At 48.9% G+C, this 24,477-nt stretch overlaps 1 protein-coding gene across 1 annotated transcript in view; it reads left to right on the top strand.

The window, feature by feature from the left end:
* The first annotated feature begins 21,673 nt into the window (after positions 1–21,673).
* Positions 21,674–24,477, top strand: part of CACTIN (cactin, spliceosome C complex subunit) — a 158,230-nt gene continuing 155,426 nt past the window's right edge. The window contains exon 1 of the mRNA XM_069649434.1: positions 21,674–23,095. Coding sequence (XP_069505535.1) covers positions 21,780–23,095 — 1,316 coding nt within the window. The 5' untranslated portion in view covers positions 21,674–21,779. The remainder of the gene's footprint in view (positions 23,096–24,477) is intronic.

A 24,477-nucleotide genomic window follows, 5' to 3' on the forward strand; every position in this document is an offset into this window, starting at 1 on the left:
ACACTTAATTGGAGTCAGATATTGACCCCTTGTTGCACGTGAAACTCTCTAATTTATTTCCATGAGGTAAAGTTGGATTCCCAAAAAGCTTCAAATTAAGTTGCAGAACCAGGAGGAGAATGATTAGGTTACATTACTTAGCATTCTGTTGCTTTTATATTTCCAATTAGAATAGGGAATGTAATGCTACAATCATTATTTTTTGCATAATTTATAAAGATTTATATATTTGTTAGATTTATTTATTAAATATTTTAACCCACAGAGCTGAGAAGCTATGTGGTCAGTCAGTGTTACAAGTTGGCCTTAGGGCCGAATAATGGGACAGAGGCATGAAGCTTGTGTCTCACTATCATACTTTATTAGTAACTGCCTCTTCCTCCCTCAAGGCTCTTCCTCTTCCTCCTATGACACAGCCCTTCTTAAAGGACCCCCACACATTCTTCTGTGACACCTCCCCCTCGCATATCTCCTTACGTCCATGTCATATGTCTTCGATGAGCTGGCTGGCAAGTACTTCGGTCGGCATCTTCTCCTCTTTCGGTCACCGACGGCTGTGTCATCTGCCTTTTCCAGGCCCAGCCTTCTTTGCTCCTGGCTCTCAGTGCCGTCCATGTTGTGATCTCTGTCGGGTACGAGGTGTTTGAAGAAGGATGCGTTCCTGGTAAATTTCTTCTGCAGGTTGGCGGCAGTGATCATTGTCCCCTTTATTTCTACCATTTTGAGGGGTGCGTCTTAGTACCTGGTGTCCATTTTCCTGTGTATTTGTTGTTTTACAAGTACTTTATCCCCTACCTCAAACTCTTTCATCCTCGCCTTTCGGCCCAGTCGATCCTTGCTTTGACTGTTTCTTTCGTTCTTGCGTCTCTCTCTTGTACCCCTGCTTCTAAGCGGTCCATCTCGTCTGACTGTTATTTGGGTTTTTCTGCTCATTGGGGAATCTACGTTCTGGCATGATATGCTCTCATCAGGTCACCTGGCGGTATTCCTCTCACGGAGTGCGGGGCGTTTCTGTAATGTTGTAGCATGCGGCACAGGGCCTGCTGAGTTGGCAACCCTTCGATCCCGGCCTTTTGGATGGATCTTTTTATGGTCACCAGGAATTGTTCTGCCATGCCGTTAGCCTGGGGCCACAGTGGTCTTATTTAACGGTGTGTGAACCCCAGGTGTTTCGCCAGCCGGAAGTCTTGACCGTTGAATGGGGGACCATTGTCTGTTTTGGGGATTCCCCATTCGTTGAAGACTTTGTCTATGATTCCCACTACTTGGGTGAACGCCATGGATGATATCTGCTTGACGATTGTTTATCTGGAGAACTTGTCTACGATTACTAACAGGTAGTCGCCTGCTTCTAGCAAGCCGTGAAATTCCTATGTGACCTCTTGCCACACGTTGTCAGGGATTTGTGTTGGTTGTATCAGGAGTGGCGGGTCGCTTCTGGCCAGGCATTGGCATGGTAGGCAGCTAATGACCACCTCTTCCACCATGATGTCCATGAGTGGGAACCAGGCTGTTTTCCAGAGCGGTCTCTTGGTTGCATCCACCCCTCGGTGTCCTTCATGCGCGAGCTTGCCAACCCTCTCCTCAGTGACGGGATCACGATGCAGCATCCTCTCAGCAGGATCCCCTGTTCAGATACGGGAGTTCCCCATTCCCCTTTGCTAGCCGATCCAGTTCTCGTTTGTTTGTCTCGTCATGTCGGTGCAGCAACAGTTTGTAATCTCTCCATTTGTTGGAAATCATCAGCTCCTTCGCCCAACTGAAGGAGGGGTCGGCGTTTGTCATGTGTGCTAGGTCCTCGACAGTGAGGGCCGTGGCATGGTCTGTTCTATGACGTAGTAGGGGTATTCTGCATCCCCTTCCCATGATGGTTGTATCTTTGAGCTTGGGTACCGTGAGATGCAATTGGCTGGGTTGCTGTCGCCTCTGGGTCAGTGCGTAATTTCGTAGTCATATTCTTGGAGGCCCCATTTCTCAATTCTTGGCAGCATCTTGGTCCTTGGATTTCCGAAGAGTGACAGGAGGGCCTGGTGGTCCGTCACAAGGGTGAATCTTTTGCCAATCACAAAGTGGAAATATTCACAGGCCCACACTGCTGCCAAACTCTCTTTTTCCGCCTGAGAGTGCTCGCCTTCCATCTGGGATAGTGATCTGCTGGCATAAGCCACTTTACAACTTGCCGGTGCTCCTGGCCCTTCTCGCTGCACTAGGATGGCCCTCCAGCCCACCGGGCTCGCATCGACCACTATTTCAGTATGCCAGGCTGGGTTGAAGCAGGCCAGGTACGTCGCATTTGTCAACTCTGCCTTGATGGTGTTAAATGTCCTTTGGCACTGTGGTGTCCATCGGAAAGGTTCCTCTTTCCATAGTAGTCTCCGCAGGGGCTCAGTGGTGATGGCATACCTTGGTATGTACTGGGTGCAGTATCCAGCCATCTCAAGAAAAGATCTGACTTCTCCCACGTGAGTGGGCACTCGTAGCTCGCTGATGGCGCAAACCTTTTCCGGGTCGGGCTGCATTGCCTTACTGGAGAATATGTGCCCATAGAACTGAATCCGGTGTTTACTGATGTTGCACTTCTCATAATTTAGTGTGAGCCCCGAGTCCTGTAGGATCATGCATACATCAAAGAGGGTCTGGTAATGTTCCTCCTGGGATGTGCCGAACACCAGGATGTCACCAGAGTAGTTGAACACCAACTTTAGGGAGTAGCAGGTGTCTAAGGGTCTCCTGAAAGACCTCTGCAGTGGAAATGATCCCGAAATGTAAACGTTTATATCGAGAAAAAAAACGTATGGGTGGAAAATGTGGTTATTCCTTGGGACCTGGGGTGCGGTGCCAACTAGTGGTAGCCCTGGTTGAGGTCCAATTTCGTGGCACAGTTTAGCTGTACAATCAAATCTTCCATCTTTGGGCCTGGGTGTCTCCCTCTCTCCATGGCGGTGTTGGCCACCCTCATATCGATGCACAGCCGAATTTCCTTTCCTTCTTTGGGAACCACAACCAGGGGAGAGATCCATGGTGTAGGGCCAGTTGCCCGCTCAATGATGTCGTTTGCCAGGAGTTCTCGCAATACTGTTTCTTGGAGGTGGAACCCTACTCCTCTTGGGTGTTGTGGGACTGGCTTGACGTTGCTGTTGATGTGTAATGTGATTACCGTGTCATTTAGCTTCCCCAGGCCTTGGAATAGTTCAGGAAACATGGTCTTGATCGTTTCTTTTCCTATCGGGAGACCTCACATGTGACAGATACGCTGGTGTCTCCCACATTCTCTGCTGCATTGGACCACGTCTTCTTGGAAGTGGACATCTATTAGGCCAGTGTTCTTTCACTGTGCTGCGGCTGAGCAGGCATTTGCCACTGACTGGGCTCCTGAGTAGGTGGATGATGATGTTGGTCGCCTTCCCTTTATATGAGAGCATACTTCTGAACTGGCCCAAGGACGGCAGTGGTATGTTGGCCCCCCACTGAAATATTCTTGTTCTGGACAGTGTCAAATCCTCCTTTTGCCCTGTCAGCAGAAACACCTGCTCCCCCATGATGTTGACCATGATCCCGGTATCTATTAGGAAGTGGTGTGTTAATTCTTACATTTGCACCAGGACCTTCAGGGCTTCGCTGCTTTCCGACTATCCTTGGATCAGATTAAAACATTTGTTTGTGTAGTCTGGATCCTGTCCTTGGGTATATTTGTTGTAGTATGCATATGGGGCATCTGGATAGGTATAGTGGTCTGGGTAATATTCAGCTAGCCGCTGTTAGCTGTCGCTTGGGAGTTCCCCATAGTCTGAGCCTTGTTCCATCACTCTGATCATCCTCCGCGGTAGTTGCGGGTAGTATTCTGGCTGTCTCCACGGTGTCGTTTGTGGTTTTGGTCTGTAGGGTTGCCGCCAGCTTGTGGGCGTTGCTTGTGCCTGTCGCCCCGGTGGAAATGGCCTCCATTCCCAGCAGACTGCCTGAAAATGTGCTTCTCTGCCACACCTTGTGCAGCATTGCGTTATCGCCGGGCAGGGCCGGGTGTGGGAAGAGCTGGCCACACTTTTTATTTTTATTTATTTATTTTATGTGCCTATAAAGTGCCGAAAGCCCACAGGCATCAGGGCGCATAACATAAAACATGAAAATAACAGACAAGACTAACAACGCTCTGATCTAAGCTGACTGAAAATCCGGGATCTAGAAGTTTCCTAAACAGACACCAGAAGCAACCTGAAGGGATACACAAGCATACAGGAATAGAGATACTTAGTTCGAAACAATTCTTATTCTTGTGGATGGAATGCAGTCAGTGTTGTCTTCAGTGCACCAGTTACAGATCTGTAGTCTGCGGAGGACTTTCAAGTCCTGAGATCTAACACGCATAGGGCTCACTTTAAGATTAAGCCACGCTAGAATGTTGTTTTTAAGCGACTCCCTCGATTCCTTTTGACTGCACTTGTTCACATTAGTTAAGATGACGTTTCATGAGTCCAGAGCACAGCTCCTAACATGTGTCCACAATTCTGGCCATAGAGGACTTTCTTTGACGGATGTCCTTTGACAGAAGGGGGGCCGTAGTTAACACAGGCTTGATAGGAGGCAGGACACCCTCCAGAAGAACTGTGCTCCCTAAACAGGGAGCGGGGGAGGCTGACTTTGCCTGCCAAAAAGGGCCTGTGAAGGAGGCCCAATGATATTCTAAATGATAGCCCAACAGAACCCCATTATGAAAGACAGATGTTTGAGAGGCCTTGTACACTCCTGTTGGTTCCATGTGGATGGTCTTCTGTGGCAATGATAGGTGTAACATGGACATGTTTGAACCCACAGAGCCTACCCAGGACTGAAAATCCTCGAAATTGGAGCATGTTGCGAGGTCCCGCAGCATGTGATTCTTAAAGCGCAACCAGTTGTCTGGTGCTCTGGGATTATCCATCCCCCTCTCGATGCTTGTTACGGTGACTTCTTCAGACTGCTCATCTATTTCCATTTGTTGCCCTAACAGAGTCTGAAAGCTCGACAAAACAGGACTTTCTTGTTTATCAAGGACCTTAGCCTCAAATGGCGCCCCATTAGTTACTCCATAGAAATTATGTAAATCAGGGGCCTTAGACTGTGATTGCGTGGGCGTACCCAAAGGGGAACCAGCAATACTATCATTGTTCGTAAGATCTTTATTTTTAAGAAAAAGGTTTGTAAGCAGAAGATGTTCTTTTTGTAAATTCTGTCTCCTTTTGGCACTCAAGGCCAAAACTTCCAAAAGTTGGCTTCCACTCCTACGTGGAGCCCGGGGTCGGTGCAAATATGTGTAGACATTAGGCTCCCCAAACCTGGCCATCAAGAGGGAAAGGCACTTAACTCTGACGTTGGATGACGTGGTGGGGGAACCGTAAGGAGCCCGGGTGTTCTCGAAACTGGATCTAAGGTCCGGCTTCCACCAGCTGGACCTCCACACAGACTCCCACTATATCACAACGTTTACGGCTCACCGGGGCCTATACCAGTGCAAGCGTCTCAGCTTCGGGGTATCCTCGGCAGCTGATCTGTTTTAGAACGTAATTCGAGAGGCTTTGGCTGGGCAGATGACATTATCAACTTGAGTGATGACATACTTGTGTTTGCGGCTTCAGCGGCAGAACACATAGGAAGATTTGAAAAGACACTGGAAAGAATTCAACAACTGGGCCTCAACCTTCACAGGGAGAAATGTGAATTCCTGCAGCTGTGGATCGCATTCTTTTTCACGAAGGTGGCATATCGCTCGACCCACGCGAAGTACAGGACATCCAAGAGGCGAGTCCACCGGGAAGTGCATTGGAGATCAGAAGCTTTCTCTGAATGGTCACGTACTGTGGGCGTTTTATCCCAAATCTTGAGACCATATCCAAACCCCTTAGACTACTCACCAAGAAGGACAAGGCATGGGAGTGGACCCTGAAAAAACAGGGTGCGTTTGAGGCCATAAAGGAGGTGCTCACCGGAAATGAAACCATGGCTTTCTTCGACCTGCAGAAGGAATCAGAGATCGTGATGGATGCCGGTCCGGTGGGGTTGGGGGCAGTCCTGACCCAACAAGACTTGCAAGGGCAGGTGAGACCTGTAGCGTATGCGAGCAAGGCCCTGTCCAGCATGGAACAACGGGTACTCCCAAATTGAGAGGGAGGCGTTGGCGGTGCTGTGCCATCATTTCCGGATCTACATTCTGGGCAAGCCAGAGACAGTGGTCACGGACCATAAGCCGCTATTAGTGATCATGGCGGAATCATCGTCGAAACCACCCTGAGGATCGAGCAGTGGATGCTCGCACTGCTGGAATACGGTGTAAAGCTGGTGTACAGGCCCAGGTCACACAACCCGGCGGCTATCTCTCGCGGCACCCCGGAGAGGAGGGGGACACAGCGAGCACCAAGCAAATATGCAGCTGAGGACCACGTCCAGGTGGTGGTCGCAGTGGCCAAGCCAGTGCCACTATCGATCCAAGAGGTGGAAGCTTCTGGTCGGGATGAGTGTTTTGGCCTGGTGAAGGCTGCCATGGCAAACGACGACTGGAAAACTGTACTGGCGAAACCTTCATCGGCGTGTCCAAGAGGCCCAACTAGAGCTGGAACAGCTGTGGAGGGTACGACATGAACCCTCGACTACTGAGGAGGGGCTCCTGCTACGAGGAAATAGGCTGGCGATTCCGGTGGTTTCGAAAAAGGTTGTGAGAGAAGAGCAACAGTTATCGCGCCAAACTGAAATTTGTCATATGATCCATGTATTTGCCTTTGACAAGAGAAGGAAAAAAGTTGGTTGAATCACTTGTTTTTGAATTTAAGTTTATTTAAACATATTTTCTGTAAAATGAATCTTGATGAAAATTTAAGTAAAAATCGTTATTTTCTGGGTCCTCTACACGTGTTTCTCCAACAAGAAGAGTGCTGGTTCATCAGGAGGAAATAGGACAGATTTTGTGTTTAGCTCTAATATTGGTTGAGCTTAATTTCAATTTTCATTGTGACCCTAATAGTTCAATAATGTATCCTCATAAAACAAAAATGGAGATTTGCGAGAGTAAGTGTGTATTCAAAACGAGGAGCCCCATATAAGGGTTAACATCAATAATGGTGGCCAGTCCTTCCTGTAGGTACGGACGCCCTAGTGAAGGATGTATCTGTCCGACAGCGTCCTTTTAAAAATCCTCGCAGAATAAGCTGGTTAAGCGAGCCGATGTCAGCGGACATCAGGGTGCGGCGAGGACTAAGGCCAGACTGCACCTGAAAGTGTGGTTCCCCAAACTGGAAGGGAGCGTCGATGACTTCATCAGCAGGTGCGTGTGATGCCAGGCTGAGGCGCCTACCAACAGGCAACCACAGATTGAGTTCATGCCTCGAAGCCTCCAACCATGGGACATAGTGCCCTCCGACTTCAGCTCCACAGGAAGGCAATCACATTTTCTTTTCATGATCGACCTGTGGTCCAGGTATCCAGAGGTGGAACTAGTGGAGTCCACGTCATTCGAACATGTAACACAGGTAATGGAAAAGATATTTGCGATGCACGCTTTTCCCAGGATCGTCTGCTCAGACAATGAGAATGCTTTGTGGAATTCCTAGAGAAGTGCGGGATTAGACATCGAAAGCTATCGTTGGTCTGGCCGCGTGCCCATGGAGAGGTGGAGCGATTCATGCGTACTCTTAATAAAGTCTTCCGCATTGCTAAAGGTCAAGGAAACTGCCTAAAAAGGACGCTGTATCTGTTTTTTCTGGAGTACCGGTCCACACCACGGGGGTAGCACCAGTTGAAGCAGTGTTTCAAAGATGCCCTCGAGGTCTCATCCCTGATGTGGAAGGACGGGTCCCAGGGACAATTGACGGTGAAAGAGTATTTGAGGACAGGAGGATACACAACGATGGAGAAAACGTGAGGAGGCATCTGAGGCCACCCGACTTGGCGGTGGTGGACACAGTGTTAGTCAAGAACAGACATCATAAAGGGAAACTCCCTTACATATGAACCATGCCCCATGGATGTTGTCCAAGTAAAAGAGTCCATGGTCACAGCTGAGAACGCCAGAGGGATGGTGACACACAATTCCAGTTTCTTCAGAAAGGTGGGGGAGAATAACGAAATGTCTGAAGAGGTAAGGGAGGGGTTGACTGCCCAAAGCCCAGAGAGAAGCGGAGACCCTGGGGATGCCCTAGAATGTGAAGCCCCAACCCTGGTAAGTGAACGGGCAATGGGAGAGGATGGAGGAGGGCGGTAACCCAATGGCGCCCGATACGTTTTGAGGAGTATGTAATGTCTGAGTAGTGGGACTGGACTATCCGGACAGCAAGCCGAACACACAGGGGAAGTTACTGCTAATTCATTGTTTGCCACCACGTTGGGTCCATGTCGTGTATATTTGCCCATGTTGGGACAGTCAGCACTAAGTTCTGTTCACAACTGTATTGTAAGGTGTTTAAATTCTATGTCAAGACGGAGGCGAGCATTAAGCTTCATCTTCTCTTTATTCTTACTCTCCAGCATTTTCAACAAGTAATGTAAATTTTTAATTTCTTCTTTTAAAATAAAACTTTTCTTTTTTTTTTACAAAAACTTCAAGTCCCATCATTCCTTGTAGTCCCAGTCTCTTAATCATGTGACCTAGTCCTTCCTCTTCCTCTGTTCTTCCTCTTCTTTTCCTGCTCTCCAGAGATAAGTACTACCCTACATTAGCTGCGTAGCATTATGTGTTTATTTTAACATTAAACAAGATATAAGCAAAGGGTATATGTAATGATTGTATGGGAATTATGTGTAGGCGCCTGGTAAGCGCGACGCTGCAGCGTTAGAGATTCTAAGCAATGAGGAATCGGCGGCCCCGTGCCGCACTACTCGGCACCTCAGGGGCTCGCCCATTTCCTCACACGCAGGCATTCGCAGCGCAGAGGAGCAGGTAGCCCCCACGTTTGGGGGGGCGGAGCAGGCGAAGCAAGCGGGAAGCCTATTTCCCAACCGCATACGCCGCTCAAAGAGCAGCCCCCACCTTTGTGAGGGCAGAGCATCACACGAGCGCTAGTAGAAGCGCTCATCCGAGCCAAGAGAGCGGCCCCCACCCTTGCGAGGGTGGGGCCGCCGGCAGCCGCATTGACCAATTGAAGAGCTCACAGCTGGGAGCCTCCACCCTCAGGGAGGCGGACCCAAAGTGCAAAACGCTCCGAAAAGCTTTGTATTAGGAAGCAGAGATTGCGGCGACACTACGGAGCACTTTAGAGGCATTTTATAAGCTCTGGTAGCTTACAAACATTAGCACAGCTCATACAGTGTGTTTAACACGTGGAATAAGAGATCTCTCCTTGGACAACCCTGCACTTCAACACCCACAGTGCAGATAAAGTGCAGCCTCACAGGCAGAAGTGAATCAGTGGACATGCCATTACACCTGACAGCACCTAAGGCACCTAACAGCACTAACATGGCAAACTTTGAATGGAGTGAAGAAGAACATCCCCTATCTACCCAGAAGACTTAGCCTATAGTTTCAAAGAAGTGCTGGGGGATTCACTCGCAGAGGCAGTGGCTCAGCGAGTCAGACCCCTACAGGAAAGACTACAGACCATAGAGTCGTATTTGAGCCAAAAAGACAAGAGCACCAAGCTGGAAGAAAGCACGTCCACAAGGGTCACACCAAAGGACCCCGAGGGGTGTAATAAAGCCTGGAAGAGCAAAGACTCTTCTGACCCCCCTGGGCCAAAACAGAAGGGGCAGGTGCGATGGCCCCGGAGGCTTCAGATGCTTTCAACAGACTGAGAGAAACGTTCATGAGAGAATCACAGGTGCCGCGCCTCGAGACCCCCTACCCAAGGGACGATAATATGGGCAATGCAGAAGAAGGTTTGCCAGAAGAGGAACCACCAGAATCCCCTACCTCCACACAGGAGAAAGCTGACAACGAAGGGGAAGAAGAAAGCCAACCTCCGCCAAAGAAAAGGCTGAGGAAACTACATAATCTAGAGGAGGAAGAAACCTCAGACATGTTCCATCCAGAGGCGATCAGGAATCCAAAATCCTCCGAATGGGTGCCTTCACCTAGGGTCGCGAAGTATATGACCCAAAGATTGCGGAAAGCTTTGGAAAAGGACTTCAGGCAAAGAATGAGGGCAGAGTGTCCTAGACCGGAACTACCAGGCAAAGTAGCAGAAGCCCCAGAACTATACCCAAAGATGCTATCTTTTGTCTCCAAATCCAACAACGACCCCAGGAAGGGTATAGATCGCTCATGGAAAAGCTGCCAAGAAAAAGTCCTAGACCTGGCTGGGCCTCTGGCAAACATTATGGAGTTAGTCGAGCGAGCTAAGGACACAGGAGAGGAGGTGGATCCTGGAGTTCTAGCGAACTGGGCTCAGAGAGCTTTATGCCTCCTAGGCAATGCAAATTGCGCAATATCGTCCGAACGCAGGAGAGGGCTCCTGCTCAAGATCGATCACAAACTGGGATTTCTATCATCATATGAAGCAGGCGAGGCAGCTCAGGGTCTATTGTTCGGAGAGACTTTCGGCAAAGAAATGGGGACATTCGTAGGAACCTACACATCCCTAGAGAAGGCACAAGCCTCCATGAAGAAAATCTTCCCCGGAAACGTTTTTGGCGGGACCGGTCGGTACAGAAGTCGAGCGACCGGTCACTATCAGGCATTCAGAAGGCCTCAAGGCAATAGAACCCAGTACTGGGAAAACAGACAACCAGACTCCTCCTTCCCGCGAGAGGTCGTTTCCCTAGAGGAAGGCAAAGTAGAGGACAGGGAAGAGGACAGAACTTCCACACAGGTGAGAGTTTTTACGTACCCACCAGTAGGGGGAGGCCAGCAGTATTTTGGGAGAGTTGGCGTTCGCTTTCCAACGACGCCTGGGTCCTGCAGACAGCGAAAGGCATGCGCATAGAGTTTACAGAGACCCCTACCCAATATCAAGCACCCCCTCCTCTACCCTCGACGCAGACAGAGAAAGAGCCATTACATGCAGAACTGCAGAGCCTAGCAGAAAAACAAGCGATCGAACCGTGCAAAGCACACCCAAAATTTGTGAGCAATATGTTTCTGGTCCACCGGAAAGACAAAGTGAGGCCAGTGATAAATCTGAAACACTTGAACAGCTGGGTGGTCTACACCTTTTCAAAATGGAAGGAACCCATCAGCTCAGAGACACACTCAGACAGAACGACTAGTTAGCATGGATAGATCTAAAAGATGCCTACCTGACGATACCAGTGCAAAGAGATTTTCGTCCCTTTCTAGCATTCGACTGGGACGGGCAATTATGGCAATTTGCGACAATGCCGTTTGAACTGGCATCAGCGCCATGAGCATTCACGAAGATCATGAAGCCAGTGGCAGCAGCGATCAGGGAGAAAGGGATACGAATGATTATATATCTGGACAAAATCCTGCTGATGGCCAACAGCAGAGAGACACTCCTCTACCAGACCGATTGGGTGGTGAAGCTCTTGACCTCCCTTGGCTTTCTAGTGAACCGGGAGAAGTCAGAGATGAAACCAACGAGGAGGATAGAATTTCTAGGATTTATTATAGACACTAGGACGGCAACCTTAGAACTCCCGAGCAGAAAGATCAGAGACATAAAAAGGGAAATAAGAACATGTCTCAGCAAATCAGTTATCTCACTCTGCACAATTGCGCGAGTAGTAGGCTTACTGGCAGCATCGAATCAGGCGATATTTCCAGGGCCACTACACTACCGAGCCCTGCAAAGGCTAAATATAAGACACCTGCAGCAAGGGCTACATTACCACCAGATAGTACACATAGATCAGGAATCCAGAACAGAGCTGGAGTGGTGGTTAGCAAACATGGAAGCATGGAATGGGGGAGTCATTTTCGGCGACCACCCAGTCTTGATAATAGAATCGGACGCCAGCAGAGCAGGCTCGGGAGCCCAATGCGGAGACCTCCAGACAGGAGGAAGGTGGAGTGCGAAAGAACTCCAGTTGCACATCAAATGTCTGGAACTGTTAGCCGGATCCTTTGCGATCAAGGAATTTATGAAAGGAAAGGTGAATTCTTGTATTCTGCTGAAAATGGACAACATTTCAGCAGTCACGTACATCAATCACTTAGGAGGGACGAGATCCAAGCTATTAGCGGAAATAGCCAAGGACTTTTGGCACTCCTGCCTAGAATCAGGGATCTCAGTAGTAGCCGAATACTGCCAGGTTCGTTGAATGTAATAGCGGACTGGAACTCCAGGCACCTCTCAGACTCCAGCGACTGGATGCTGGACCGAGAGATATTCCGGCAGCTGGAGGAATGCTGGGGCCCGGTACACACAGATCTGTTTACGTCCAAACTGAACACATAGGAGGAGAGGTTTTTCAGCTTGAGATTGGATCCAGCAGCAGCCGGAGTGGATGCCTTCCTGCAGGACTGGAGAGAGGAGATACTCTACGCTTTCCCTCCGTTCAAAATGATGAGCAGGGTACTAGCAAAGGTACGCAGGGAAGCAGGAAATTTGATAGTAGTAGTTCCGATATGGAAGTCCCAAGTATGGTTTCCAGCGCTCATGGAGCTGATAGCGGACTACCCCAGAGCACTGCCTCAAGGAGAGAACCTTCTCACAGACCCAGTTGGGTCATATCACCCTCTGGGAGTGAAGGGGATGCTGCCATTGATGGCGTGCAGGATAGCAGGAGACGCTGGAATCTCCCTGGGATTTCGGCACACGCTGCAAGCCTCCTCGCCGAGTCATGGGCTCCTTCGACTAGAAGGAGCTACAATGCAGCTTGGAACAGGTGGTCGGCATGGTGCAAAAGGAGAAGTATTCATCCCATTTCTGGCTCTCTAGTGGAAATACTGAACTTTTTAGCGGAGATCTTACAAGATGGTAAAGCTTATAGAACAGAGGTCGCCAAACAGTCGATCGTGGGCGACTAGTAGCTCGCCTGAGCCTTTTCAGTCGCCCGCGCTGAAGATACCGAAAAATAAACATTTATCCTAAGTTATATTATTTAATGGTGATTTTTGCAGCCATGTTCCGTGTTCAGGATCAGAACCCTAGTTGGCCCAATTGCAGGCAGAGAGCTTAGCTACTGTGCCACTTGGAACTGCTTGTAAATCCACTGACAAATGTCAGTATCACGTTATGCTTCTGCAGGCCGCCTGTAGTACCACAGTTGGCCTTGTGCGCCCCCCACGACAGTCTTTCTTAAGCAAGCTGCTCTTGTTTGCCAGAGATGTTGGAGGGGCTGGGGCAGGATCAGGATCATTGTGACCACGCAATGAAAATATCACAGTAGCACTGCTGCTCGCCTGGAAATGTTCAAAATAATATTTTAAAAAATGGTTCAATTTCTTTCCAAATTCCACACCATACATTTCCACTTTAAATCACTTCCATGACACAAGTACACCCACTTTTAGTACATTAAGCAATCCATAGACACGCTGTACAGTAGAAGCCTACCAGGGTAGTTCAGCAGGTTGACAGACCGATGCTGAGATGTTATATATTCAAAACTACAGGTTGTTAATCGTATGACTTTTTGCAATGCATTATAAAAAAAAGTGCTATACAATGTGTTTGGCCAGTGTATGGGTTGGGCTGGTTGCTTGCTTAAATTCAGGGCTGAGGTGGGGATATTTTTGCCCCTGTGAAAATCAAAAGTTGGCACCCATGAACCCACAGTTCAATTTCCTAAAAACTGCTGTCAGCATAACAGAAGCATTTGTGATTAACAAGTTTGCCAAGCATATAACATCTTTATAAATATAACTTGTGCTAAAACACAGAGGGGCACACAAATAATAATGATGTGTTATTTATATAGCGCTTTAATCCAAAGCGCTTTACAGAGCACATATTTACATGCAATATCACCCAACTGAAATCGGTACGTGTATCGACCTCAGAAGGATGAAAGGCTGAGTTGCCCTTGCCGGGATTTTAACCTGCGACTTGCAGATCACGCTCAGATAGCAGCAGCGAGCGCTCAACCCGCTGAGCTATCTTACTGGCAAATAACAGAGTATGTGTGGTGTCTGACAAAAAAAAACATTTCAAAGAAAACTTTTGAACGCAAGCAACATTTTTCATTTTGGAAATTACTTTTTTTTTATTTGGAAACTAATAGTGTGCCTAGCATGTAGAAAGCCTGCATAAAACGCAAAGGAAGGGGCACAAAATTACAGGATATTTGTATGGTAGTCCAACAAATATCTGTCTTTTTGAGACAGCTACTAATAAATAATAATGCAACAAAGAGGTTTTTGAAGTTCTTAATATATTCGTGAAGGCATAGGTTATTCCATCTGTTTATAGAGGGGAAATAATCGAGCCAAAAAAATATTGGTAAAAATTCTGAGGCTTATAAATATCCCCACCCCGATATCGTCCGCTAGTAGCTCTCCTCTGTTGGCATCCACTACAAGTAGCTCTAGCTAACGTAAAGGTTGGAGACCCCTGTTATAGAACAATAGGAGTGTATAGATCCTCAATTTCAGCAGGCCACCTGCCAGTGGAAGGAGTGCCGGAAGAGGAGAGAACGTAGCAGTGATATGACTTTTAAAAGGAATAAGATTTACGAAGCCACCTCAGCCGAGGTATGAGGTTTTATGGGACTTATCATTAGTGCTGAAACTACTAGCAGAGTGGCCCAGCAACAGATATCTGTCATTAGGAATGCTTTCGGGGAAACTAGCTATGCTATTATACATGGTGTCATGCAGGAGAGTTAATTATATGGCAAGATAACCATATGACCTAAGTTGATTGAATGATTTCACTCTGTCCAAACCAGGGTAATTTTTGTATACACCCTGGCCATATCTACTCCACAGGTACAATCGTTCTCCTGTTGGGCCCGCTTTTTCAATTAATTGGGTTTCTGAAAAATATCCAATCTCGTTTTCTGATGAATATAGCGCTTTTGGCGAACTGATGTACATATGATGAATGTTATGTTTTATGTCTTTTTCTAATTTTTTTGTTATGTCTTTTAAACTTGTGTAAAAAGCATTCTGAAATTCTAAAAATGTGTTTTGTATAATAAATTTATTGCATGTACTCCTAGGACCTTTTCTTTGGTTTTTTGCTCTTGTGACTTTCTTTGAAAGCATACACCTTGTATTAACATGGAGATTTAACTTAAATAATTGACAGAATTTAGGACTGTCACCAGCGTGGGTACCTCTTTTGGTTCCTTGTTTTGAATGTGTATATTGCCTCTGCCCACACGTGCACATCGAGGCAGACTATTGTTTGTATATATGTCATGCAGGAGAGTGGCAGACGTCAAGGCACTAGAAGTAAATAGGAAGACATATGGCCCAGAAGGAGTAACATTTAACCTGGCCAGAAGAACGAAAACAGATTCTTCTACGTTCACGTACCCCTACATGCAAGAGCATCCTAAGTGATGCGTAGCCACGTGCATAAAAGAGTACGAGAGTAGAACTGCAGAGCTAAGACCAGTAGGGACAACCCAATTGTTAATAGCGCGCAGGAAACCACACAAAGGAGTAGCGACAGTCACTATAGCGCGATGGGTCAGAGATATTATGAGTGTAGCGGGCATAGAAATGACAAAATTTGGAGCGCATTCTGTTAGTGGAGCAATGGCCTCGAAAACGCTAGGGCAAGGCGCAGCGTTACAAGATATTATGAACGCAGCAGATTGGGCTAGTGATACAATGTTCAGAAGGTTTTATTTTCGACCAATTAACACGATACCAGAAACAGTAGTAAGAAGCTTTGAACAAGCTGAATGCTTGCCTCCGTCTTGACATAGAATGAAGATTCCCCCTGCTAATAGCGCAGGGAGCTCCTGATTCTATTAAAGACAAGGAGGCGAGCATTAAATTCCCGACCCAAATACACAAAAGGTGGGGAGCAATAATAAACTGATTAAAGTGATGTATTGCATATGACTGACATGATTATTTCTTCCAGAATAGGGTGTGTATTCCCCGCCCTAACATGTTGCTATTGTTATTTCTGACACTAGGAGATGAGCAAAAGAACGGCTGAAATCATTAGAGAGAAGAACAAGTCGCTCGGAACGAGGCCGCAAGTTGAAAAGCGACAGACCGATCCGACATAAAGCAGGAAATTGAGAACCTAAGTTGGCCCGGTTGGCTATTAAGTTTGGAGAAGATTGCTGTTCGAAGCAGTCAAAGAAGAGGAAGAACAGAGGAAGAGGAAGGACTAGGTCACATGATTAAGAGACTGGGACTACAAGGAATGATGGGACTTGAAGTTTTTGTAAAAAAACTAAATTTAAAAAAAAAAAGAAATTTTAAAAGAAGAAATTTAAAATTTACATTACTTGTTGTCACGTTGATGTCTCCTAGGAAACAGGGGCAGGAGAAGGGAGGGAACTAATGCAAGGTCGGGAAGTGACGTGGGAGGGGGCGGGACGGGAAGGGGCAGTTCAATGCTGTAAGTTAATAAAGAAAGACGTGTTGCTGCAGCTCCCCATGTCCGTGTTTTTACTGCGCCACGGCGTGCGCAGCCCATGCGAACCCTTCACAATGGCTGCCCTCAGGAGAGAGCTGTCTCTGCCCACGCTTACACAACACGACACATGTGAGGAGGAGCCGAGCGCTCGAGGAGCGTGCCCGCTCCATTGGCAGCACTTGCAACACGCCTCGAGCAGCCCAGGCTGCAGCAGTGGCTGGGCGAGTCACGTGGGGCCGCCGCGCACCCGGCGGAGAGGGACAAGGACACTGTGTAGCGCCACCCAGCCCGCGACACGCACTGGGAGGCCAACACACGTGCTGCACGAGCGGAGAGAGGCTCTCCTGCACACCCGGCCCGCGGAGCCAACAGACAGCACGACACATGCGCCGCTCGCAGAGGGGGAGAGCCCCACTGGGAAAACACGTGCAAGGGCAATGAGCCCCACCACAGCAGATGCGGTAGACGTGCTCTGAGGGACCCTGGACACATATATGGTGCTCGTGCCACTTGGCGGCCATCCAGCCCTCTCACCAGCCAAAGCCACACCCTGCAAAGGAAGGGGAGGCCTACAGGGGACACCACCCAAGAGCAATGACGGATGGTGCTTGTGCCATCAAGGAGTGGATGAATGCGGCAAACAGCCAGAAAGCCGAGACAGTAAGTGAAACCCCCACTGCGCAGAAATGTCAGGCCAGGATGATGGGCAAGGAGACCAAGCTCAGGGAAATGGGCCCCCAGCCCCGTGGCGTCTACACCAGATCACGTACCCTACCACCTACCAGACACCCTGGCAGCCCAGATGCCAGGTGCATTTGATGTAACAGACACCAGTAATATGGGTCCCAGATGGACCAAGTGGATCCGAGATTTTGACCTAGACATGGGAGCCACAGGACCAATCGCAGGCGCCAGGCAAATATGCCTATTAAAGTTGGCAGTTAGGTCCGCCACACGGGATATCATCGATGAAATGCCCCCAGACTCCATAGACTCGATTCAGGACCTCAAAGATGCGCTAGCAGCATACTCCGCTCCACACACCAACATGGATTATGAAAGACACTTGTTTCACAGCACCAAACAAGCAAAAGTTGAAAGAATGGGCGCCTATGTTATGCGCCTACGCACCAAGCTAAAACACTGCGATTTCGCAAACTACTCAAACACTGAGGCGCTGAGGTCACAAATCATCTCAGGATGCGAGTCTCAAGCACTCCGCAGAAAATTACTTCAAAAATCCCGCACCCTGGAGGAAATACTGGCACTAGCAAGAGTCGAAAGAGCCATTGACTCCCAAGTAGAGAGCTTTGGTAACACCAACCCAGGGGAAAGCGTGAACAGACTGCTACTAGAAAGAAAAACTGAAGAACTCTTCTGCTACAAATGCGGGTTTGAATACCCACATGAAGGGACATGCCCCGCGATTGGACAACGCTGCACCTCCTGTGGCGAAGAAGGGCACAGACCGAGGAAGAGACCGACCCAGAGACAATCCATCCAGGTCAAAAGGCCGGAACATGGGGACGTCAAACGCCTTCCCAACCTCTAGCATCCAAAGCATCCCGAGTCAACCCACCCCGGACCAAAGGGACAGAGACTCCGGAGAAGACCGGCAGAAGAGAGAGAGGAAAGAAAGAAGGAAGGAGATTCGTCATGTGCGCAAGACCCAAACGCAGATCGAGACGCCACGTACGTTACCTGGTGGAAAAATCCCCCACAGACTCTGACCCCAGCTCGTCAGGGAGCGACGAGAAGAAAAAGGCCTATGTCTATGCCCTAGGTAACCCCACGGCAACAGCCGATTGCCCAACACTCATCATAAAGCACAACGAGAGGCCAACGGAATTTCTCATAGACACCGGAGCCACGGTAAACGTACCGACCTACCCCAAAAACCCACGCTACATCCGGCGACTGTCGGCAAATATGCCTATGGAGCCAAGACACCCCTAAAGTGTTTGGGACAATTCAGTGGGCTCTGTTGCTACAAAGGACACCAAATTAACATACCAATACATGTCCTAGTAAAGGAGACGGACAGTGGCTGTGTCTTAAGCTTCAAGGCGGCCGCCAACATGGGTCTGATCCACATATTATACAACATAATGGTCCACAAATACATAGACCCGGTCGAAATGATCAACAATCTTTACCCCAGAATATTCAACGGAATAGGCAAGCTCAAGATCAGGCCAATCAAGCTCCACGTAGACAACACCATACACCCAGTGGCCCAACCGGACCGTGGAATTCCAGTCAACATCCAGAAGAAAGTCGAGGACGAACTCCACAAATTCTTAGAGCAGGACATCATTGAACATGCCACGGGCCCCACCACGTGGATCTCCCCGATCGTCCCGGTTCCTAAAAAGGGGTCTGAGGCCATAAGACTGTGTGGACATGCGGCGCACGAATCAAGCCATCCGACAGGAGAGACAACCAGCGCCCCGCATCACGGACATGATTCACTTACTAAACGGGGCGATGGTCTTCTCCAAACTCGACCTGCAAAAGGGGTACCACCAACTGGTACTATGCCCTGAGAGTAGGAATATAACAACATTTGTCAACCACGTTGGCCTTTTTAGGTACAAAAGACTGAGTTTCGGGGTGTCCTCGGCGGCGGAAATTTTCCAAGCCGAGGTACATAAACTACAGCGACAACATATTGGTATTTGGAACAGATGTGAACAAACATGATGAAACCCTGATGAAAGTATGCAAGGCCCTGCACAACGGCAATCTCACCTTGAACAGGGACAAGTGTGAATTTCGCAAAAGCACACTTAAGTTCTTCGGGCACATCTTCTCGGAATCGAGAATGACCCCAGATCCTGAAAAGGTAGCGTCACTCAAATGACACCTTCGCCCCAGCCAACGTGTAAGAACTTCAGTCCTTCTTGGGCCTGGCCAGTTATTGCAATCGATACATCCGAGACTTTGCGTCTGTCAGCGAGCCGCTGGGACATCTAACACATCACGATGTAACGTCCAACTGGACCGATGACTGCCAAAAGGCAAGGACTGATGCAAGGACGGGAAGTGACGTGGGAGGGGGCGGGATGGGAAGGGGCAGTTCAATGCTGTAAGTTAATGTTAATGTTAAAGGATATTTATACTGCGCACTATCACCACCGGAGTGGTCCCCTGGCGCCTCTGAAACAAGGGAAAGAGGGGGGAGGGGGTGAGTTAGTGGGAATAAGGTGAAAAAGTGCGAGAGAGCAGCGATGTGCTGTTGGCAGCCTCTGCCCGGTGGGTCTGTTGGCTGGGCTTGGGGTGTTTTATGGTCGGTAGTCGTGGTGTGCTGTTGTGTGAGTCTATGTGTGGTTTGTCTTGTTGCAGTGTAGTGAAGTTTGTGCGGATTGCTGTTCTGTATGTTTGTGGTTGTGTTTGGTTAGAGAGGTGTATGCAGAGGGATGAAGTTGTTAGTGGATTGGTTAATTGGCATTGTTATCCTTGCAATTATGTCTAGGAGTGATGTTTGTTATCATTCACTATTCCATCCGAGTGTGGCACTTGCTAATCTTCAACATCCTATCCATGTGCGATGCGGGCTACAGGTGAGCATTCCATCTAAGTCCATCTAAGTGTGGCATATGCTAACATTCACATTTCTATCTAGGAGTGAAGCAGGCTACGGTTAAGCATTCCATCTAAGTTCATCTAAGTGTGGCACATGCTACCATTCACATTTCTATCTAGGTTTGTCACAGGCTACAGTTGAGTATTTCATCAAAGTGTGGTGCGTGCTGACATTCACAGTCCTATCTAGATGTGACGCAGTCTAAAGTTAGGAGTTCCATCTAAGTGTGCCACATGCTAACATTCACATTTCTATCTAGGTGCGATGCAGGCTAAGTTAAGCATTCCATCTAAGTGTGGTGCATGCAAACATTCATAATCCTCTCTAGATGTGACGCAGGTTAAAGTTGTGATAAAGAAAGATGTGTTGCTGCAGCTACCCGTGTCTGTGTTTTTACTGTGCCACGGCGTGCACAGCCCATGCGAACCCTTCACACTTGTTGAAAATGCTCGAGAGTAAGCATAAAGAGAAGATGAAGCTTAATGCTCTCTTCTTTGTGTTTAATAGAATCAAGAGCTCCCTGGCTATTAGCAGGGGGAATCTTCATTGTTCCCTATAAAAAGGGAGGAATGTTATGTAGTCATTGTTGCATGTCACCCCTGTAGGGGGACATGGTATATTCCAAGTGTGGTGTTGTGGTCAAGTGGGGAACCATGTGATCAAGTTAATAAAGTGAACGAGCCATTTCCGGCTCGTCAGTCGAGACCAACGAGACTCCGTGGTGTGTGTGTGTGCGTCTTTGTTAGCGCCATGCTGGCGCCTCACCATGTGTGCTGGGCCCAAGGACGGGGCCCAGCTCCAGGACGGTGCCCCTGCCGGGCAATGCCGTCTGGACAGTGCCCCTGCCGGGCAATGCTGTCCCTGTGTGTTCCCCTGGCCCTGTGAGTCGGGCCAGGGTGGCGACCCCGGCCTGGGTGCCCCCTGTTGCGTAGTAATACGCCACTGTGCACATGCGTGAGCGGGAACGAGGCTCACGCATGCGCAACACCCCCCAGAGCCGGGGCCGCGGTAAGCCGGTTGCCACCCGGCCATGTGCGGAGCTCCGGTCTCCCCAGAGCGGGTGGGATGAACCCCCACCCCTAATCTAGCGGCGTGATCGCCGCACCTGGTTGTACACCGTCGGGTGCCACCCGACCCGAGTATGGGGCTGCCCGGTGATCCGGAGCAGCCCCCAACAGTCATGTGCCCTCACAAGTTCCAAAATAAAAGGGGCGTTCTGTGCCTGAGTAGCAGTGCACGCCCGGAGCCCAACAGCAGCAGACCTGTGTCCAAGTGGTTCTTTACAGCGGGGGAGGGCCTGCACCCCAGGGCTCCATTAACATACAGTAACCCTTAACATACACTTATCTAATCTATTCAAAATATTACAAAAAGGTAAATCCAAAATGAACTGTGCTTGTTCCTATTCTAATGTAATTTGCCTTCAAAGTGGTAGCTTCATAGCACATTGTATCCTTTTCAGGGTGGTGGGTGTGGTTATGAACATTTTTAAGGCGGGGATAACGCACAAGTGTCAAAAGTTGACATCTATGTAATGTCTGAAACCGAAGTTAATACAATTACAACATATCCGCTAGCATATATCTACAGCCAAAGAGTTCATGGAGGAGATATTTTAGTCCCCTTTTTATGTCGAACATTTCCGTATTCAGGATGCATAGCACGCTGGCTACAGCTTGGGCTGGGTCTTTCCACAGTAAAGTCGCAGGTTTAGATGTCTTTGTCACGCCTGATGGAAATCAGTAAAACGTAAACAGTCTGGAATTGTTGCGGGGGTCCGTGACATGGGCTCCCAAGAGCGAGCTGGGAAGCGGAGAAAGAGGAAGCGGGACCCGGAGACAGACTCGGATAAGGAGAGTAGGCGCCGTCGCGCCAGGCCGCGTTCCTCGGACTCCGAGAGCTGCAGTGACCGGGGCTGGAAGAAGGAGAGAGGGCAAGCAGAACGGCAGAAGGGCCGCTACAAGGGACAGAGCTGTTCTGGGTCAAGCAGCAGTTCAGAGGACCGAGGGAAGGAGCAGCAAAAGTGTCGCTTCGGTTCCAGGGAGCGGGTGAAAGATCCGAGAAGAAAACGCTCAGCATCGAGGGACCGAGTGAAAAGTCAGAGGAAAAGCCATTCTGGGTCAAGGGAACGAGCAAAGGGCCAGAGAAAGAGGCGTTCTGGGTCCAGGGACCGTGGAAAGTTAAGGAGAAAAAAACGCTCGTCCTCCCGCGAAACAGACCAGAAGGATAAGAGCCGGAAAGCTGTGCCGAGGCATTTGAGTGACCGGGAGGAAAGCCGGTCCACATCCAGCGAATCCCGGGGGGAGAAGAGGGTGAAGCAGAGATTCAGCGGATCAAGCAGTTCCAAAGCCCACGGGGAGGTAAAGCGAGAGAGCCGCTCTACATCCAGCGAGTCCCCGGCAAAGGAGGGGAAGGGACAGCGGAGGAGAAGCGGCTCGAGTAGTTCTGCAGACCGGAGGAAGGTAAAGAGAAGGAACCGATCATCGTCCAGCGAGTCCCATGGCAAAGAGAAGAAGCGGGGCGCGAGGAAAGGGAAACCATCCTGCTCGCCAATACGAGGGGAAGCGGGAGGAAAGGGGGGTACCGGTTCCAGCACCTCTGCATCCCTGAAGAGAGAGAAGCCCTTCAGACGCAGCAGCTCGGGCTCCTCCAGTAGCTCTGGGGAACGAATCAAGGCTCAGGCCAGGTCCAGGGAGGCTCGGCTTGGCCGACACCGAAGAAAGAGTGGCAGCAGCTCTGGGGAGCGGGGAAAAAAACACCATAGCCCCTCATCATCCAGGGGGAGAGAGAAGCATCGCCGTGATAGGAAGGGGAGGCCAGTTCGCTCAGAATCCAACAGTCCAAGCGAGCGGAGACATGGCCGGTCTGCTTCTAGCCATGAGAGTCGGACCCGGAGTAGAAGGGGCCGGTCTCCTCGTAGCGGCAGTAGAGGGACGCAGAGGAGGCCCCGAAGGAGGGGGAGCAGTTCCTCCGGCTCCAACAGCTCCGGTGACAAGCGGTCCCAGGAGAAGAGGCGAACAAAGCGGACCCAGGACTCGCCACCGGGCCGTCAGCTACGGGTGAAAGAGCAACGTAGAGGACACAAGGAAAATGGGCGTGCGTGAGTATGCGTTTCGTGTAGTGTGGGGGGGGGGGGGGGGGGAAGGAACTAGAGCTTGTCGGGCCGCATCTGAAAATGAGGGAGCGGGATGGCAGGCTTGACACGTGGGTTTGTGGGAAGCGGGAGGGGGCTAGGCAGTGCATGGGTTGGCATTCGTCCCCGACAAATAGCAAACCAATATTTTCATAAATAGAAATGTTTCATCCAACTATGCATGTTAATTATTATTTGACGCGCCTCTTTAGAACATATTTATTAGTACAATCTGTGTATCATCATTTACACTAAAACACACTATAAGAAGTTGTAAGAGTCAAGATATAGAGATTCGTTGTCACAAAGTTCTAGCTCATTGTTACCCGCCATGCATTATGTTAAAAACATTAACCTATCAACATAAAAGCACACAATATTTTGGGCATTTCAAGTTAAACATTATGGATATAAACACACCTTTCAAAAGGAGCTTTATTGTGTTGCTCGCTTTAACTGCCACAGATGTGCAAGGTGACAGGTTCTATCCAAGGCCTTCTAGGCGGAAACAGCGCTGGAAATGGACAACATTTAGTGGGGTAACTCCCTCGCTTGGCACTGGACTGAGGGCTGGGGAGAGTACCAGGTGGGAGGGAAGGCGGCTTGTCAATGGTGTGAGCGGGACTAAGGGGCAGAGCTAGGTGTTTAATAATGTGGGTGCCCTGAACATAGGATACTGGCTGATTTGCATAAAAACAAATTGCATTTTGTGAACATAAAAATGGTCACCAGTAATTCAAATGTGCCTTCCTTCAGAGCATGCAATGCACAATGGGTATGGTGCTAATTTCATCCGTCATAATAGTCACCATGACCGTAAAATGTGTGCATAGCATGAGATAATATATCCATTCCAGCTTTGAGAGCCCTACATAAGCTAGATACCATTGAAAGGGAAGAACTAACGCACTCCTCTGATGCCATGTGGGAAGAATATGATATAACTGACTTTGGCATTAACACCAAATTTGCAGCAGACACTGGTTTTAAACCTCAATCACGGTTTGATCCAACTGTGCACATTTGGATATATTCTCTGACTGCCCACACGTGATTTGAGACGATTGGTGGATGAGAACTTACCCAAAAAATGGAGCAATACAGAATTAAAACACATATTGCATAATCTCAGGGTAGATATAATAATAAGGGGGGGATATTTTTATTATGGAGGTGGAAGACTACATGTATGAGGCCAAGTGTTAAGTATGGGTCCACGCAGTGATATATATATATATATATATATAAGTCCTTTATTAAGTATCATTCAAGGACAGCAGGTACCCCTTCAAGAGGCAGGCTCCAACTGACCAACCTTGGAATACACAGTGAAACTAAACACTCCAATT

Source organism: Ambystoma mexicanum, chromosome 1p (assembly GCF_040938575.1).
Source record: "Ambystoma mexicanum isolate Mex_15411 chromosome 1p, UKY_AmexF1_1, whole genome shotgun sequence".
Lineage (NCBI taxonomy): Eukaryota > Metazoa > Chordata > Amphibia > Caudata > Ambystomatidae > Ambystoma > Ambystoma mexicanum.